This window comes from Solanum pennellii, chromosome 8, assembly GCF_001406875.1.
Source record: "Solanum pennellii chromosome 8, SPENNV200".
NCBI classification, from domain to species: Eukaryota; Viridiplantae; Streptophyta; class Magnoliopsida; order Solanales; family Solanaceae; genus Solanum; species Solanum pennellii.
The window spans coordinates 37556512-37578001 of NC_028644.1; the positions used below are offsets into that span (position 1 = coordinate 37556512).

The 21490-nt window shown below is 34.9% G+C and overlaps 1 protein-coding gene across 6 annotated transcripts in view; it reads left to right on the forward strand.

Moving 5' to 3' along the window:
* LOC107028426 (probable phosphoinositide phosphatase SAC9) overlaps positions 1-15054 on the forward strand; it is a 30951-nt gene extending 15897 nt beyond the window's left edge. For all 6 annotated transcript variants that reach the window (XM_027919197.1, XM_015229486.2, XM_015229487.2 and 3 more), the window contains 5 exons: positions 859-1665; positions 3691-3888; positions 4700-5146; positions 5246-5476; positions 14524-15054. In XM_027919197.1, coding sequence (XP_027774998.1) covers positions 859-1665; positions 3691-3888; positions 4700-5146; positions 5246-5476; positions 14524-14805 — 1965 coding nt within the window. In that variant the 3' untranslated portion in view covers positions 14806-15054. The remainder of the gene's footprint in view (positions 1-858; positions 1666-3690; positions 3889-4699; positions 5147-5245; positions 5477-14523) is intronic.
* The last annotated feature ends 6436 nt before the right edge of the window (positions 15055-21490 follow it).

The window sequence follows — 21490 nt, forward strand, 5'->3', positions numbered from 1 at the left end:
CATCAATATATTTTCTTTATTTCATAGTTTTAGGTTTTCACCTTTGCAAAGCATTTCACGTGTAAAGAAATGGACCTTGGGCTTAACTCTATTCCAAAAGCTAGCGCATGAGAGGAGGGTCGCCCTAGACCATATAAAGAGACCACCTCTTCCCTTTAATAACAGATGTGGGCCTCAACACCATGTTGTGTGCTAACTGGATATCTAGAGCGTGTACAATATTTTAATATAGGGATCCAATATAGGGAAACCAAAAATTGGGATGGATCCTGCCTTGATACCATAGTTACCATGATAAAGAAATAGAGATTTGGCCTAACTAACCCCCAATACTAGCTCAACAATAAGTATTGCCACCATACAAGGAGTCCAATTTTCCTCATCCTCACAGATGTGAGACTCAAAACGTCCTCCCTTTTGCGGTGTGGACAATAGAAAATGAGGACCCACCATCAGGTAAAAAAATGAACTGGGATGGGGACCATATTTAAAAAATGAACCTTGGGGATACCTTAACCTCAAAAGGTAATCCATGAGGGAAGGATTACGCAAGACCATAGGAGGAGACCAAATACCCATCCCACAACTGATGTGGGAACTCAACATATTTCATCATTTCACTGTAAGTGCTTCTCAGAAGATGATCATCATGATCATCCGTCCTATGTTATTAATTTTTTGTGTATGAAGCTCCAGGTTGTTATTACTTATTATGAGTATTTCCTTTGGTGCTGTTACACTTGTAGAAGTAGAACTCCCATTTTATGTGCATGTCTGTTTGTGGTACTCCAACTCTGATCCAGCTGCAGAAGATTTTTGATCTATTTACACCCATATTGTTATCATTTAACTATGCAGGAGAGAAAGATAAGCTACATGGCAGCTATGAAACTTGAAATTGAACGCTTCCGCTTGAACCTTTCTGCTGCTGAAAGGGATAGGGCATTGTTGTCAATTGGCGTTGACCCTGCTAGTATAAATCCAAATCTACTTCTTGACAATTCTCGTATGGGAGGATTCTGCAGGGTAGCAAATGTCCTTGCTTTGCTTGGACAGGCTTCTCTTGAGGATAAAATTACTGCTTCTGTTGGTCTTGAGATTGCCGATGATAGCGCTGTAGATTTCTGGAATATAGCAGGAATAGGGGAAAGATGTATTGGTGGGGCATGCCAAGTTCATTATGAAGATGGGCCTGTATTGAATGTGCCTTCTGTATCATCAACTTCAGCTGCTGCACAGACCTCTTTTGTGTGTTCTGAATGTGAGAGAAAGGTCTGTAAAGTTTGTTGTGCAGGGAAAGGAGCTCTTTTACTTGCTATGTTTAACTCCAAGGAGGTTCCCAGCTACAATGGTGTGAGCAGCCAGGGGGGAGCAATCTATGTAAACTCAGTTGATTTATCCTCAAATCATTCCATGACACTTGATGGTGTCATTTGCAGAGCCTGCTGCATTGATGTTGTGCTTGAGGCTTTAATGTTGGACTACATCAGGGTTTTGGTTGGCCAGAGGAGAAAAGCCCGTGCAGATAGTTCTGCTCAAAAAGCTGTAGACCATGTCATCAAATTTACTTTGGGGGATTGTCAATCCACACCAACTGCATATCCGGAATTGTTGAATGGAGAGGAATCACTTGCTGAATTTCCTTTTGCAAGCTTTTTGCACCCGGTAATATTTTGTACCTATCCTAATATATATATAAGAGGAGTGATTTGATCTTTTCCATGTTTTCACAAATCTGGGGGAAATCAAATGTGAGTGACACAGCATCTCATGGTTGATGTAAAACTGGATTATCTTGAATGCAAAAGCCTACTTTAATTTGCCTATTTACTAATTTCTGTTGAAAGAATTATTTTCTCCATCTAGCATCATCTGCAATTGACTTTGAAGTAACTAGGTGAACCTTGATTTGATGGAATAAGTAGATTTTAGCTCAACATTGTGCCATTCTTGCCGACCATACTTCATTAGAATTTTAAGAAGTCAGTTCTCTATTTGTCCTGATGAGATAACCAGATTATCGTGCCTGAAATTTGACAAAGGAATAATGGAGGTCTCTAAGCTATTTTGCGGTTTGATCTGAGATGGCAATAAGAGTTGTAGTATTAGATGGATGAATGGAGAAAAAAATTAGGTAGCCAGTAACGGGGCCTAAGATTACTTGGTGGATCTAGATAGATCATAACCAGAAAAAGTTGAAGGGAGGGAAGAGACTGTTTCCGAATTCCATATAGAAGCCTATTGGATTAGATCCTTAAGGTTAACAGCTAAATCTTCGACAGAAACTCACATCATGGTTCTTCACTCGACCATATAAAATGTATTGTATCTAATAACTTCCTTGTTCCTACTGGGGTCAGTGCTAGATGATATGAAAGAATAAGAAGGGTCCTTAGGTTTCAAAATCTAGCTAACATTTAGTTGGAGATTTGTGTGATGAAAGTTCCCCAAGACACCATCTATGTGGCTTAAATTGGCAAAGATCAACTTAACCAACAACTTTCTGTTGATTTAGGCTGTATTTCTGTTGCAAACAATGCCAATAAAATCCCCATTCGGACAATATTTAGCTAAAGTTGAAAAAAGAGTATTTTAAGTTGAAGTTGAAAAATAGTAGTTGAAATCATGCCATATAGCTATTTTCACTTGAAGTACTTACCAATCAAGTTTTTCAACTTCAAATTCTCTATTTCCAGTTGATGTTAAAAAAATAGTGAAAATGATAGAACATTATTTTGCAAATAATATTTGTCCAAATACATGCTTATCATTTGTCTTTAAACAATAGTATTTCATTCTCTAAACTTCAACTTGAAATATTATTTGCAAATCAATATTTGTTCTTGTATTTGGTTTGAGGAAAGTTTCAACTGAAATCATGGTTTTCACCCACAAAACTTTAAGTTTTTCCAAGTGGAAGTCATGCCTAGACAGAACTTCAATTCCAGATGCTCTTTTCAACTGAAATTTCAATTACTTTTTCTTAACTTCAATAAGAAATTGTCCACACTCCGAGTTACATAATTCATCATTTTCTTTCTTGTTCTTTAAAAGTAGAAAAAAATTTTGGTAATGTTTTTATATCCTGAGAATTAACCTCTAGAAATACTATCCTTTTATGGTCTGATTTAGGTCCTTCTGTTGATCCTTTGCCTTCTGCACCTTTACCTCGAAATGACTAGGAAGATTGAATTTTAAGAGGTAAGCTATTTTGTTTTGCTCCTTTAAAAAATTTCCTTTTGAGGGATTAAGTAGAAAGATCATGGCTAAAGTAGGAAAGTGATGGAAATACTGGAATAAGAAATGATAAGGCCATAGATGACAGGTTATGTCTTCATTAAATATTTTGATTAATTCTCTCCGAATTCTACTTTCAATTGAGCTCTCTTTCACACCCTATCCTTGATCTTGTGAAATATTTTCTTTGGCATATTTTTATCTTGAATGATATAAGCACTTGAAACATATATCCTTACCAAATTCAACTATGGATCTTTATCAAGTTGTTGGCAAAAAACATTTGGTTCCTGAAATAATTTTTGATCTATGACAATCAAATATAAGTTTGATCCACCGTAAGTTAAATAAGTACGATCAATTACTAGTTCAGGATTTTACTCCCGTGAAGTATGAAGTTGAATTTAGGGACATATCCTTCTCGTAGATTTGATCCTTCTCCTTCTTGTGTAGGTTGAAACTGCACCAGGATCTGCACCATTCATGTCGTTGCTTGCTCCATTGAATTCTGGAGCACAAGATTCATTTTGGAGAGCTCCTCCCAGTGCTTCCTCTGTTGATTTTGTCATTGTCCTTGGTGATTTATCTGATGTTTGTGGTGTTGTTCTTCTAGTTAGTCCTTGTGGCTACTCGATGGCAGACACTCCTGTTGTAAGTTTACTCCTCACTCAACAAGATTTTTAGCTCTAGCAGGTTTTGTGTCATATTCAAATATGGAAAAGCCAAGACAGTTTGGACCTGATTAATCTCTTGCTGTCGTGTAATTTCTTATAGTTTATTATCTAATGTTCTCTCATAGATTGACTTCAAAAAGCAATGATAGTCTTTTTTCCTTCCTTTTGCTGGGAAGAGAAATGCTATGTATGTTTTAACTTGTCGAACAAAAATGGCATGTGATATTCTATGACCCCTTTGGTTATTCGTTACATGATTTGCCTATCCTTCTGATCAGAGAAAACTTTTTCTTTTTTTTAATTTTTATAATTTTTATGTCGAGACATAAGTATTAATAAGATATTTCACATTCTGTTTCCTGTGATTGCTTTGTTTTTCCATGAGAAGAGCAAAGTTAAATGTTTTTGTCTAATAGTTACACTTGCCTGAAACAGCAGCAGGAATTACCATCTGTTAAGCTCGTTGTTTTATTAATTTACAACATACCTATAAGTTTAAATGGCCCTAGATTGACCATAGACATGAAACTTGTGTGTATGGCAGATTCCTAGAGACTTGCTTCTTGTTCATGTGATTTCTCTTTAATCATGTAATTGATGTGGTTTGACATCCTCTTGTGTTGCTGAATTCATGCTTTAAATAACTTGTTATTTACCTGTAGGCTTATGAACTTGCCTATTTGTTTCTTGTTCATGCAATTTCTCTTCCCATTGTATAATGATGTGGTTTCCCATTCCTTACACCACTGGCAATGCTTTAAGAACCGAAACTTATTCTGTCTGTGCAGGTTCAGATATGGGCAAGCAGTAAAATACACAAGGAAGAAAGATCATGTGTGGGGAAATGGGATATGAGATCTATGATCACCTCTTCCTCTGAGCTTTGTGGACAAGAGAAGTCCTCTGAAGTGCCTAGACATGTAAAATTTTCTTTCCGTAATCCTGTTCGATGCCGCATTATTTGGATAACTTTGCGTCTACAAAAAGTTGGCTCAAGTTCTGTAAATTTTGAGAAAGACTTCAGTCATTTGTCCGTAGAAGAGAACCCATTCGCGGAACCTGTGAGGCGTGCTTCATTTGGAGGACCAGTTGAAAGTGACCCGTGTCTTCATGCTAAAAGAATCTTGGTGGTTGGAAGCCCATTGAGGAAAGATGTAGGGGCACCAAGTCAAGGCTCTGACCAGATAAATACAAGCAATTTGTTGGATAAAGGTCCTCCACTAAACAGATTTAAGGTGAGGCAAACTTGCTACTCTCTAGCAATTTTTACCATTTAAATTGTCACACTCCTGCATAATAAAGAAAAATAAAATTCTATTCCATTCCCTTTCCAGGTTCCAATTGAGGTTGAGAGGTTAACTGAGAACGACCTTGTTTTAGAACAGTTCCTACCCCCAGTTTCACCTATGCTGGCAGGTTTTCGTCTCGATGGTTTTAGTGCAATAAAACCTCGAGTCACCCATTCACCACCTTCACAGGTGAATCCATGGGATGTTTCTTCTTTTATATTGGAGGACAGATTCATAAGTCCAGCTGTATTGTATATTCAAGTATCTGCTTTCCAGGTATGAGGATACTACTGATGTGATTTACATTTATCAACTGAAATTTTTCTATGTCAACAAACTGTTCCACATCCTTCTTACGAACGGATTCCTTTTTTGATCTTGTAAAGCTACTGCTCGTCCCTATTTCAGTACTAGACACTATTGCATTTTAGATGAGTCTCATAAGTTAAGCAAAATGTCACTTTGCTAATGACCTGCAACATGTGATGAAATTTGATATGATTAGCTTAACCTAAGAATTCTTTCAAGTACCATCTGAAGTAAACTAAAACTACTCTAGTATGTCTTGCCAACATGTAACAGATATGTCAGTTTCTCCCACAAATGGCTTTAGTTCTTCCATGCATATTCATAGTGTTTATATGCTGACATACATGTACACTGATGCAAGATGTTCTATATTCAAGTTAATCTAGCTCACAGAGACATGCATGAATTGTATTATTAGAAAGACTCCGTGTCCAGGTAGGAAAAGAATCTGAAATCTAAACAGCCAATGTCACGCAAGAGATGGAACAAAACTTGCAGATACAACAGATTCATGATGCTGATCTAATCAATATCTAACTTCCAATTTCTTATGAGGCGTTGAAAAAGAAACCATAGCATTGTTAATGAAGATTGATGAGAGAATCATAGTTAGATAATAAGGGGCCTGGAAAGGCAGTGTCTACTCCAAAGAGCAAAGAATTGGGAAAAATAAATTGAAAATTCTAAAATCTAGCTTTAATGAAAAAGTGGAAGGTAGAAGTAGGGGGAGGAATTTGAGTTAACTTTTAAATGAAAGTTCATCTATTGACATGGAATGTAAAGGGGGTTAAACAACCAAAAGAATAGAACAATGGTGAAGCGTTTAATGCAAAAATGGAAGGCGGATGTTTACTGCTTTCAAGAAACAAAGATCAGCAAGGACGTTGAAGTAATGGCTAAGCAATTATGGTCATGCCGATGGACGAAATGTGGTTACCTGGAAGCTGAGGGTACTTGTTTGGGGGGGGGGGGTTCCTTATGATGCGGGACAGTAGAAACTACACTAGTTGAATCTGGTCAGTATTCCATCACTTGTAAGTTTGTATCAACACATAATGTCTATACCTGGTATCTACTGGAGTGCATGCTCCCCATACCTGGAATGAGAAGTTACTTTGATGGGAGGAACTACCTGCAGTTGGAACCATTTGTGATGTTCCTTCGGTCACCTGTGGAGGCTTAAAAACAACAGAACTACGGAAGATATAAAATGATTTAACAAAATCTCATTTGTTATGTCTAACTTCTCAACGTGGACACAAGAGATGGAATTACATGACCCCCATTTACATGGTGGGATCTTTTCTTGGTTCAGAGATCATCCAAGTGTAGCTAGGCTAGGTAGATTCATATTCTCAAGCAAAAGCTGCTGCCTAGAGTGCTCTCTAATCACTGTTCTATCATGTTAGAATGTGAAACTGGGAGAAGAAAAGGTCAAATTCAAGTTCAAGAACTGGTGGCTCAAGGTGGAAGGCTTCACTGATTTGATCCAAGCATTGGTTGAATGAATTCTTGGTGGAAGGATGCCCAGACTACAAACTTAATGTTAAACTAAAAATGCTTAAGGAAAACTCAAAGAAGAGAGCAAAACAAATTTTGGGAAGTTAGTAAATAAGAGAATAGTTTACAGGAAGAATTGGCTGAAATTTATAAGTTACAGGTAACAAGAGCTTTGACTGAAGAGCCACCATAGTAGTGGAGTTGGAAGAGCTGGCAAAAAATGAAGAATCAATGTGGAGGCAGAAATCCAAAGTATTATGGCTGAAACAAGGGGACAATAACACAAGATTTTTCCAAACAATGGCAACATCACACACGAGAACCAACACCATTGACGGGCTGATAGACAAAGGAGAAATGTAGAAGATCCTATAGGTATCGGAAACACTATTATTGATTTCTATAGGAAATTTACACTGAACCTGGGAAATGCAAACCTCAATTTGACTTCCTGGATTTCCCAACTATAACTTAGGAGGAACAAACTTGGATGCAAAGACCTTTTACTGAGGCAAAGGTCCTGAAATGTTTAAAACAGTGTGATGGAGATTGCTCCAGGCCCATATGGCTTCACAATGAGTTCTTCAAATCATGTTGGGAAATATTAAAGGTAGATCTGATGTTGACCATTCATAACTTTCATCAGAAGGAAATTTTTGAAAAATCTTTCAAAGCTACTTTCATAGCATTGATTCCTAAAAAAGCTGGAGCAGAGGAGAAGTTTTGAGACCTATTGGCTTAACAGGGGGAATATATAAGTTTATTTCCAAACTGATCACTGAGAGGTTGAAGACAATAGTGGGGAAACTGGTTGATGTACACCAAAAATGGCTTTCCTAGAAGAAAGGCAAATTATGGATGTTTCACTTATTGCTAATGGGTTGGTGGCAGAGATCAACAAAAAAAGACTGGAGTCTTACGTGTGAGAAATATATGGGGAAAAATATCATTGAATTCTGTATCTAAATTTTACATTGAGACCCTATTTATAGACACTACATTAGAATCTTTTTCCAACTAGGAATCCTATTCTTATTCTTATTCCTATTCCTATTCCTATTCTTATTTTAAGTAGGAAATGCTTATTCTATTCTAACACTCCCCCTCAAGCTAGTGCATACAAATCATATGTACCTAGCTTGTTACAAATGTAATTAATATGAGGACCTATGAGGGATTTGGTGAAGATATCTGCAGGCTGATCATTTGACTTCACGAATTTCGTAACAATATTTCCTGAGAGTATTTTTTCTCTGACAATGTGTCATGAAACACTGGATTTGATGCGATATGAAGAGCTGCTTAATTATCACATAAGAGTTCCATCTGATCAATTTTGCCAAATTTTAGTTCTCGCAGTAACTGTTTGATCCAAACTAGCTCACAAGTTGATGTCACCATTGCTCGATATTCTGATTCTGCACTAGATCGAGCAACCACATTTTGTTTCTTACTCTTCCATGACACCAAATTACCTCCTACTAAAACACAATATCCGAATGTCGAACGTTTGTCAGAGGGTGATCCTGCCCAATCAGCGTTTGAATATCCAATGATATGCTCATGGCCTTGATCCTCAAAGAGTAGTCCTTTACCAGGAGCCGACTTTATATATTGCAGAATACGAACCACTATATGAACCACTACTTCCCAATGACTTTGACAAGGGGAAGACATAAACTGACTTACAACAATCACAGGATAAGATATGTCAGGTCTAGTCACTATGAGATAATTGAATTTTTCAACGAGCCGTCTATACCTATCAGGATTACTAAGTGGCTCCCCCTGTCCTGGAAGGAGTTTAACATTGGGATCCATAGAAGTGTCAATAGGTCTACATCCCATCATTCCTGTCTCCTCAAGAATGTCTTAGGCATACTTGCGTTGGGAAATAGCTATACCTGAACTAGATTGAGCAACCTCAATACCTAGAAAATACTTCAATTTGCCAAGGTCTTTAGTCTGGAAATGCTTAAAGAGATGTTGCTTCAAATTAGTGATACCATCTTGATCATTACCGGTGATAACAATATCATCAACGTAAACAACCAAATAGATATATCGACTGTGCAGAATGCAAATAAAACACCGAGTGATCAGCTCCACTACGAGTCATGCCAAACTGCTGAAGTATTGTGTTGAACTTCCCAAACCAAGCTCAAGGAGATTGTTTCAGACCATAGAGTGACCTATGCAATCGACATACAAGGCTACTAGACTCTCCCTAAGCAACAAAGCGAGGTGGTTGCTCCATATAGATTTCTTCCTCAAGATCACCATGTAGAAAAACATTCTTAATGTCCAATTGATGAAGAGGCTAATGACGAACGGCAACCATAGATAGAAAAAGGCGGACAAATGCTATTTTAGCCACAGGAGCGAAAGTGTCAGTATAATCTTTGCCTAAATATCTGAGTATATCCTTTGGCAACAAGGCGAGCCTTAAGTCAATCAACCTGACCGTCTGGGCCAATTTTGTTTGCGTAACCCCAACGACAACCAACCGTAGATTTACCTGTAGGAAGGGAGACAAGCTCCCAAGTACCACTTTTATGCAAAGTAGACATCTCATCAACCATAGCATGTCTCCATCCAGAATGAGAAAGTGCCTCATTTGTAGTTTTAGGAATGGAAATAGAGGACAAAGACGACCAAAGGCATAAGGGGTGATGATAGACGATGATAACTTTAGAAGGTATACTGTGGGTTAGTATTTCGAATGGATCGTATACCTTTTTGAAGTGCAAGTGGTTGGCTAGGAACAGGCAAGTCTGCAGTAGGAGCAGTGTGTGGCGCATGACATGAATCATCTAGGACTAGGATGGACGTGGACGGCGATGATAAGTTAGTAGTGGTGGCACGTAACCGCAGATGTAGAAGTAAGCGTAGATTCTTCAAAGGTTGGCACAGGTAAGACTTGAGGTATGGGTAAGACAATAGATTCATTAGGATGATCAGAAGATGTATAATAAGGCTGAGACTCAAAAAATGTAACATCAGCAGACATAAGGTATCGATGAAGATCATGTGAATAACAACGATACCCTTTTTGAACCCTAGAGTATCCAAGAAAGACACATTTAAGGGCACGAGGAGCTAATTTATCTTTCCCAGGGGCTAAATTATGAACGAAGCATGTGCTCTCAAAGACACGAGGGGGGATAGGATAGAGATGTGACTGAGGAAACAATATGGAACGTGGAACCTGATTTTGAATGAAAGAAGAGGGCGTTCAAACGTCTCCACAAGTAGTTTCGGTTGCACAATCTCATGTTTCTGTTGCAGGTAATTCTGTTCCGGGTAATTCTGTTACTTGTGTGTCACAGTCTAGATTTTACATTGAGACCCTATTTATAGACACTACATTAGAATCCTTTTTCAACTAGGAATCCTATTCTTATTCTTATTCCTATTCCTATTTGAAGTAGGAAATACTTATTCTATTTTAACATTATGCAAGATGGATATAGAATAGGGTTATGCTCATTTCAATTGGTCTTTTCTGCTAAATATTTGAAGGACACGGGATTCGGGAGGAAGTGGCTATCCTCTGTTTATTTTTCACAAATTAGAAATGGAAATTCTGAAGGTTTCTTCCAATATCAAAGGGGGGCTAGGGCAAGGGGACCCTCTCTCACCCTTCCTAGTTAGTCTAGCCATGGAAGACCTCAATCACATGATCAGGAGAGCAAATGTCAATGGTTGGTTGATAGGTTTTAAACCGTAGATGCAGGGGAATATGAACACTGAGGTGAGTGTTACTCACCTACTCTATGATATTGACTCCTTGATTTTTTGTGAAGCTGAGGTGACACAAATGAGACATATCACAACAATTCTCACTGTCTTTGAAGGTATTTCTGGGCTCCATTTTAACTGGCAAAAGCGTTCTTCCAAATAGAAACTCTACCTACAAAGTATTTGGGTATGCCTTTGGGAACACAAAACAAGGATATTGGAGTGTGGAATGATGCACTAGAGAGATGTGACAGGGAACTAGCAAGATGGAAGCCTCTCTTTGGGAGGGAGATTGACCCTGATCTAGTCAGTCCTAGATGCACTCCCATCCTATATGATGAGTTTTTTTTTCCTATTCCAATTTCCAAAGAGCATTGAGACCATCTCCAACCACCTTATTTTACTCTCCATTCTCTATATTTGGAGAGTAAAACAGAGAATGGGCACTCCATTTCACTTTTTTGTTATTTTATTATTATTTCTATTATTTTCTAATTAACATATTATTTTGCATACAATTTCATTGATTAAATATCTAATAGGCATAATTCTTTTTAAATGTAATATAATATTTAAAAAAATATTATTTAGTATATAATACTTTAATTTCAAATTAATAGTATTTTAATTTTTTTTCTTATTTTTGTCAATAATAAAATTTTATTTTTATAATTAATTTTCGTTATAAAGAATGCAGAAAATTAGAATGGTAAATGAAAATTTTAATTTAAAAATACAAAACGTGATACGATAATTTAAATACAAGATAACAATACGTGGTCTCAGTGCACCAATTCAATATGCCGCGGAGTTTGCAACTCCATCTATAGAAATGATGGTAGATGAAAATCTCCGGTTTGAACAATTTTTAGCTAGACATGAAAAAACTAAGGACAAAAATGTTCATTTTAAACTCCGTAAATGCATTAATAGAGCATTTATGAGTGCAACATAATAATTTGATAAATGAGTCTTTATGTAATTGTATATCACTTTTATTTGAATTTTTCATTAATTTATGTATTATATTATATTTTTTTTGCAATTTATATTATTTAAAAATTTTACAATAAAATATAATTATATATCACATCAAAAATTATATAAAGTAATTATTTAGAAAAAATAAATAAAGCATATATTATGAAATAAGAAAATAATAATGAAATAGAAATAATAATATAATATTGAGGAGAGAGAGATTTCTTTTTAGAAAGTAAAATAGAGAATTAGGTTGGAGTTGATTTTCTGAAAAATAGAGGACTCTGTATTTGGAGTTTAAAATAGAGGATGGAGTTGGAGATGAGAAAGATCAACAAACTTAGAAGATCTTTTCTTTGGAATGGAAACAAAGAAAAAAGAGGTTACAAGCTAGTCAAGTGGGACATCCTAACACTTAGCAGGAAGCATAAGGGATTGGGTATAGAAAAGCTAAGCCTTCAGAATTCTTGTCTTCTACAGAAATGGTTATGGAGATTTTGCGCTTAAAAGTTGTCATTATGTAAGAGAGTCATCATTGAGAAATATGGATTGCAAAGTCCTTGGTCTACTAAGGAAGTTCTGGGAACATTTGGATGTAGTGTTTGGAAGACCATCAGAAGACTAGGCCATAGTTCAAAGGTAACCATCTTCCTTAAGGTGAGAAATGGCAGGAAATTGACTTCTGGAATGATCTATGGATTGGGGAAGAATGCCTAGCAATATATTTTCCAGACTTGTTTATACTCGGCCAACAGAAAAAGGAGACAACAGGGTGGAATTTCTTGTTTAGAAGAACCCTTAATGACGGGGAGATAGAGAGAATCACTACTCTATTTCAAATCCTAAATACCTTTCCAGGCACTTCCACTGAGCCTTATAAGCCTATGTGGAGATTACAAAAGGAAAGGAGTGTTAGTCTTGTTATTGGAGTAGCAATGCTAGTCAAAGACAATAGAATTTGGCCTTAGAAGCTAATCTGGAAGGTAAAAATACCTCTAAAGGTCTCATGTTTTGCTTTGTTGGTGTGTAGAAGGGCATACTTAACACATGAAGTGCTTCAAAAAGGGAAGACAAATTTGCATCCTTGGAAGGAGATAGGAAGAAGACACTCTACTGAAGATTGGTGGGAGTTGATCCAAACTTGCATTTGGGGGGACTTTAAGGAAAAAGGAATGCTAGACGTTTTGAGGATAAGAGTAACAACATTCAGAAGATTAGAATGAATAGCCTTAGCCTTTTGTATTTTTGGTGTGAACAGGATATGAGGGGGGATATAAAACTTATTGTTGATTTCATAGGCAATTTGTAATCTCCCTAGGGGTAGTTTTGATATGCTCTGATGAGATTGCAAGTGACCTATGCTCATCATTATTTGATGATGAAACTCTTGTGTATTCAGTTACCCTTATCTAAAACAAAGGACTCCTACAATCACCTGACAGCCATGTTTCAAAGGTTCAGTCAGTGGCGGACCTATAGTTTGGCACAAGCGGGTTTAAATAAATACCACAATAGCCAAAAATAGAGGCACATCAGACATAGCAGGCGAGAATTGCTTGCAACTCTTTTTTTCTTCTTTCTGATCTTGCCATCACGATGCAATCATCATCTCTAATATTTGTTATTTTTCAACAATGAACAAATTTTCCAAATCAATATTTTGAAATTTATTCAGATTTGTCTTTAGTATAATTTATATATATCTACTTTACTGGTACTTCCAGAAATTTTGAAGATCTTTTAAATTTTGACCTAAGTTCTATCTAAATAATTTAGAGAACTTATATGCTGAGCCAAAAAATTCAGTATTGAATAAATAAACAATTTTGATATAAACCAAATCAAATTAAAGATAAAATATAATAAATAAATCCAACAAGTATGCTTAAATGTCTTACTTAAAGTTATGGAAGAGAAACAAAATTCACTCTGTATAAGTTGAGATAGATTCCTAGCAACTAGCGTCTTGTTCATGTGATTTCTCTTTCACCATGTAATTAATGTTGTTTGAGTTTTGACATTCCTCTTGGTTTGCTATTCACTTTGTGGGTCCTCCTCTGTGTTCAGTAAGCTAGTATCATTGGACCTCGGATGAAGTAGGTAGATATATGGAGTTTAATATGCGACTCCAGCAATAAATCATACCGTTTTGGAGTATCCCTCTGCTTGCATGGAGATAAACAACATCATTAGAGTTCATTTGCTAGTGATGAATGGTTAGAGCTGGCCAGAATTTTACATCCTCTAGATCAAAGTGAGAAATTTGTGCCAATGCTTCACAGGAGGATATGAACATAAATAGGCATTTATCTATCACCAAATAGCTATTACATTGAGTATAATATGTTCGTCTTCGAACTAGAATTTGCTTCACGGAGAAGAAAAGCATCTAGACATCCTTGGTAACATGCCAATAATTAGAATATTCAAGATAATGTTGTGTTGGTTTATGACCACCAAAATCACATCTTTAGCTGAATGATATATGACTTTCTTTCCTTCTGTATGTGTAGTAAAAGTTCTTGGGCTAAGTAACTTATGCCAATACTAGATGGTCACCCCCCAAAACAGGATGGAGCCCCAAACAATCCCTCCTATAATCTTATTTCGCAAAGGAAATGTTTCTTACCCCGCACGCGAGATTGATATGGTTTTGAATGTATGGACAAGTTTGTTGAGCTGTAAAAAAAAACACTTTTCTGGTTATTTCTAGAAGCTGTTTTCTGTAATATACCCATATGGTGTTATTTTCAGCTGTTACAGCAGTAAATTCACATGATAATCATGTACAGGAACCACACAATATGGTCATCATTGCAGAATACAGGCTGCCAGAGGTGAAGGCGGGGACAGCAATGTACTTTGATTTTCCTAGACAAGTTAGTACTCGTCGAATCTCATTTCGACTTCTTGGAGATGTTGGTGCATTTACTGATGATCCATCAGAGCAGGATGACTCGGATGCTAGGGTCCGGATTGTGGCAGCAGGACTGTCTTTGGCTAATAGAATCAAGCTGTATTATTATGCCGATCCCTACGAGCTCGGAAAATGGGCGAGTCTTTCAGCTGTTTGATTAAGATAATCCCCAGAGTTTACATGATTAATTTTGTATTTTAGGAGTCTTTTTATTCTTGTTGCTTTCAGGAACATCATTGATTTATTATTTCATCTTAAGTTGTATAGGAGAGTTGGAGTTTATACTGTTAAATTCTGTATAATTTGTTGTGGCGGAAGAGAACATTTTGCAAAAGTTGGATGTATAATTTCGAGGTTGTATTAAGAAGGTATAATACTAACGGAACTTATCTAGTATATTGCTATAGATTTAGACTGTAGAAGTGTGAATCCCAAAGTTGAAAGAGCTAAAAGACCTAAATTACCTTCCAATATCCTTGAAAAAACAAATTTGTTTGGCTTTTCCGCTGATGGCAGGAATATTAATATGAGAATGAAGCCTTGATCACAATTAGAGTGGAGGATGGATACGGTCTGATGTATATATGTGTGGAGAACACTTGTTAATTGGCAGTTAAAAAGAGTATTTGAAGATTTGAGATTAGAGTACCACAGCAAATGAAGATATCTCGAATACATCCGATATGAATATTATGGGTTCTTGCCTCTTGGTCATGGCGACATTTATATTCTAGATCAACCGAGTGTTCAACATGTATTTCTGATCATGGTTATTGATAATATTCATATCATTGCCTCTTTGTCATGGGGACATTTATGAACTTGATCAACCTGAGTGTTGAACATTTGTGATGGTTGAACCTACATGGACTTACCACTAGTCCTAGTTAGTTATTCAAGTCATGAATTTTCAAGGTTTTATTTATGATTTTACCAAACTTCAAATAGAAAGGATAAGTAAATAGTTTTTTTCAAGATCAACATAGTAAGAGAGGGGTCCCAAGGTTATGCCACTTTGCATGATCACATTATGTCTACACCTTCATTATCTTTCTAAATACAACCGAGTTGGTGAATCACAGGGTTGATATTATTGTCATGGCCTCTCGGACCTTTAAGAGTCTATCTAATAATTATATTATTAAGTGATATACTCATAATTAATCCAAATGCATTTATATCTCATGTGAAAGACAAGTTGGGGAAACTAGGTATAATTTCCATCCTAGCCACAAAATGCATCGTACTCCTTTTAACCAACCTTATATACCTAACTTTCCTCATCTCGCGTTTCCATTATGACAATCCATTTATCCTATTGGTAGATAAGACATAGAAATAGCAAAATTATAATAACAATTCATATGGTAGAAAAATACAAACAACTTTACATTAAGATATAACATTCATATTTTGGCCATAACCTTGAATAAGGGTGCTAAACCGCTTATTATATGGTAACACTTGCAAAGATATGTGTTTCCAGCAAAAAGTTAAAGAGAAGAAAAGTAATCCAAGAAGAAGAAGAAGAAGATAAGCCATCTCTACTTTGCTTCAATGTGTTGACCCCCCAACTAAAAATTGACTAAGAATAGATCAATTAAAAGGATGTTGGGCCTTGTCTTTTTAGCCACACTTTGGACTTGGTTCCGTAAGGCCTGTGAAACTTTTTTCAGGTCGCTACAACATTTTATTACCTCCAAAACACTACAGTGAGTAATATTTAGGGAAAATTATATGGAATGGCAAACATTCCTAAGTAATTATATAATAGGGGTATAGTTTAATGTATTTACTTTCTATAATTATTGTTTATTTTTTTTTGCTATAATTAATGGGGTCCACCACCTATTATATAACCAATAGTATAAAAACTTTTTTTAAAAAAATTTGTATATAATTTTACACAAAACAATATTATCTCTCCTATTCATATTCTACCTTTTCTCCTATAATTAATACCTCTATCCGATTTGAATTTCAAATTGTCCAAAATTCAATTACTCCCTCCCGAAGTTGAATTCAATTTTTGTAGGTACTCCTAAATTTTAGTCGTTTTCCTTTTTCTTTTATTCTTATTCAACAATTGTATATGTATTGTGTTTCTTATGTTTTTTCATATTTTTTTGATGAAATAATCGATTGTTTGTTCTTGTTAGATCTCAAATTAGTCACAAAATGAATGAATCATCTTCATCTATGAGGATGAAGATTACCAGAGGTATTCCATTGCACGTCAATTTTGTTGACAATTTACCATCGTTTTCAATGGGTTTAACTCAAGATTTTGGGGTTGATGTAGGGTCTATGGTAAAATCAAAACAAGTTCAACATGAACAAACAATGGAAGAATTGAGATCAAAGAAAAAATATGACCCTACGGCAGTTCAAGAAGTTATTAACAATGCTAAAGCTAGAGGCATTACAATTGTACAAAGAGGAAGAAAGAGGAAAGCAGTAAACATTGATTCAGAGGAAAATACATGTGAAATTGACGGATCTGAAGAACATCATAATCATGAGGTAGTGGCTTAAAACACAAATTTAGATACAATTTTTTTGTTACTTATATGTCAATATACAAAAAAATTATTGTTTAAGTAAATTTTGTATTCACGTAATTGTATATAGTATATTGCATGTTTAGTACACACATGTTTTAGTTATATATTTGTATGTGTGTCTGTAGATTTGATTACTTTATACATACTTTAAGTTATGTATAATGAATAATATACTAAGTCTTAATAGTGGTAGTAGCAGATTGTATATTAAAGGCTCATTATTATTTTTGTTTTTGTATATATATACAAAAAGTAATTGGACTTAGTTATACAGATGAAAAAATTTCATATATGATTATAATTTGTATATTTTATTAGTTATATACAAATTATTGAAGTTAGTATATATTAAGTTTATATACATATACAAAAATTGTAATTTGTATATTTTAGTAGTTATATACAAATTATTGAAGTTAGTATATATTAAATATATATATTATTGGAGTATGTACAAAGTCATTTAGACAGTTGTATATATTGCCTTGTTTAACTACTATATTCATGTACATATATTGATATACAAAAAAGGTAAGTTTGTAGACATATACAAAAAATTAATCTGTACATGACTTCTTTTAAAATTGACAATTTTTGTATATATTATACAATCAAATTACTGAATTGATTTTACAGTGATATTCTTTTTAATATACAAATACTACATAAAAAAAAAAGTATATAATTGTACCAAAAGCAAAACACTTACTTTATGGCTATATACAATTATCACCAACGATTACCTGTATTCGCTTACACTGATCTTCTTTATAATATAAAAATACTACACTAACAAAAAGTATATAATTGTATAGTAAAAAATTTCTGCTTAAAATAATCATATTTTGAAATTAGTTTTTCAAAAAAAATAAAATAAATTATGACACCGCAATAACGAACGCACATAAATCAAAATTTGTAAATCCAATAGAACATTGTATAATTATTGCAATATTAAACATGAATTTTCATCCAATGAACACTTACCTGAATTCGATTACAAAGAAAAAATAAAAAAAATTGATGAACTGCTGTTTCATAAACAGCAAAAACAAGTTTATCTTTTGTTTCAATTGCTGTATAATTCTTATTTTTTTGAATTTTTTTTTGAATTTGAACGTTTACCTTAAAAAAGGGACATTTACCTTAAATTATGGCATTATCTATATTTATTGTTAGCATATTTAACGCTTCAGTTACAAATCACTTTTTAAAATAAAATTGTATAAATAAAAAACAAAAGAAACCTTATATACAAAATTAAAGATACCTAAAATAACTAAACTATACCCATAGAATGTAATTAGGTAAACTATACCCATATAATGTTATTTAATCAAATAAGTTTGCCATATATGAAATTTTCCCTATTTAACATGTTTTAACTCACAACATATAAACACTGAAAAATCATAATTGTAAAGATGTCCAATCTCATTACCCAACGCTTTAATATTTGTTCAATCATGAAAACTTCTAAACACCCAAAATATGTAACCCATCTAGCCACGCCAATCAAACAGGCACCAAAACATTTTAAACCTCAACAAAGTCTCAACTAGTAAATGCTTTTGGCATTGCAATACAAAGACAATTCTAACAAGACCATATAACCTCTAGAACCAACATAATTCATAGGGCAAAAAAACAATTCACAGAGAAATCAAATAGTTCACCAAAATCTCACCATTCATGTGCCCTCTCTTTTCCTCGCTCATTCACAACATATAACAACTTCGGGGGCATATAATAAAAAGTGACAATTTCACTCACCCTCATAAATAAATTCTCACGATACATGTAAGATATATCTTAAGCTTACTCTTAGTCTCACACTCTATTAACAAAAGTATTCATCACATATGTTCAAGTTGCAATGTAGGTTAAGGGACAAGTTGGAAATATTTGGTAAAATAGTGACTTTAACATATTCAACTTCACACAATTAAGACATTTTTCTTATATCTCCCTTTAGATTTTTGCACTTAATCTTTTCTTTGCACATCGCTAGTAAGGAGCAAATTTTTTTTGGGGTATAAACTGTTTATATTACCTCAACAGACAAAGAAATGACAATCTAAAGAGCACACTATATCCAACCCCCTTCCTGGAAGGTTATTGGACTGCTAGTGCCTCAGTAAGTAACTATACATTGCCTCATTTCTATATTTCTAGCTGTTTTATTAAATTCCTACAACTAAAGGCTCTTTTTGTTCTCTTTTGGCATCCTATTCTTTCCTGCACCTCTTTTTTTATTTGGTTGCTCACCTCTACATCTTGAAGCATCAAATTCTTGAAATGCTTCTGTTGTCTCATGTATTCAGATTAGCAAACCAGAAAAAATAATAAAGATGAAAGAAAAACACAGAACTATCTGACTCCACAGAATTCACTGTGTGTTCTTAAGAAATTTAATTTCCTCAAGTACCCGAGATTGCAGATTAATTCCTACCAAGATAAAATGGATTAACCATTAAGGAAGTAGCGATCAAACTTCAATAATTTCAGCGAACTCAAATGACAGCAACGAATGACACACACAAACACGATCGATCGATTTTGTTTTCTAAGAAATGTATGCAAAAGAAGGAAATAATTCAATGCTAAAAAATGAGAGAGTTTCTCTATTTATAGCCAACAAAGGGTCAAGGTCGCAACTCTATGGAAAAAAAGACAATCTTTCAGAAAAGTCACAATACTTTTGAAAAGGCACAACCTGTCAAACGGTCACAACCCTTTAGAAAGGACACAACCTTTCATAAAGGGCACAAGCCTCCGGCAAAGTGACAACCCTTCAAGAGACTCACAACCCTTCATTTCCTGTTCACACCTTTAAAAGCCAACATTGTTATCTCCTATTTTCAAATTAGCAAACCATAAAAAAAAAGATGAAAGAAAAACACAAAGAACTATCTGACTCCACTGAATCCACTTTGTGTCCTTAAGAAATATAATCCCCTCAAGTACCCGAAGTTGTAGATTAATTCATCCCAAGATAAACGGATTAACCATTAATGAAGTAGCAGTATCTCAAACTTCAATAATTTCAGCGAACTCAAATGATATCAACGAATCAGACACACAGACTCGATCGATCGATTTTGTTTTCTAAGAAATGTATGTAAAAGAAGGAAAGAATTCAATGCTAAAAAAATGAGAGAAAGTTTCTTTATTTATAGGCAACAAAGGGTAAATGTCACAACTCTTTGGAAAGAAGACAACCTTTCAGAAAAGTCACAACACTTTTGAAAAGCACAACCTTTGAGACAGTCACAACCCTTTACAAAGGATACAACCTTTTATAAAGGCCACAACCCTCGGGCAAAGTGACAACCCTCCAGGAGAGTCTTAACCCTTCATTTCCTTTTCACACATTTAAAACCCAACAATCCCCCACATGAATAGGGAATGACCATTTTTTAAAAACATATGTGTGAAAACTGTGTGATAGGTAAGTAAGGGTTAGTCACATCTGGATAAGTAGGTTTCCCCTTAAACTTTTCGTGGTGAGCATATATCGGATATACTCGATCAATCGGTATATTTAATATCTTTGAACCATCAAGATTTTGGTGTATACCTAGACAACATAAGTCACACAATCAACCCTTGAACTATTTTGGTTCTCATTGTTTTGTTCATTTCAGCCATGAACACATCTTGGTTAATAAGTGCTTAGAGAAATGACCTTATCGGATTCTCCTTGAAACGTCTTTCACTTCACACTTACATAGGTGATTTTAAATGTGTTATTCCGTAGATACACCATTTGATACACCCTGTATTAGTGTTAGAAACCATTAAAAAGTCCTAATGCCTTTATCCTTGTTATTGAACATTGTCTTATCATGAGAATGGTCCATAAAAAATAATGTTTTGACAATGTTGAACCGTCATTAATGACTTTGTTTGATCTCGTTGAACCTAGATCTTGGGATCTCCAATCTTCTAGGTAGAGTTACGGCAATAATGACTTGTCCTCGGCAATAGTCCCATTCCCTTTGATAATCTATCAACTTCCTCTCTAGTTAGACTTTTTATAAGTGGATCCGACACATTATCCTTTGACTTTACATAGTCAATTATGATAATTCCAGTAGAGATTAGTTCTCTAACGATATTATGTCTACGTCATATATGTCGAGACCTTCCGTTATACATCATGCTCCATGACCAAACTATTGAAAATTAACTCTCACATTGTATGCATACTGGAGCTTAAGGTTTGGGCCAAAAATCTTTCAAGAAATTTCAGAGTCATTCAACTTCTTCACCGGC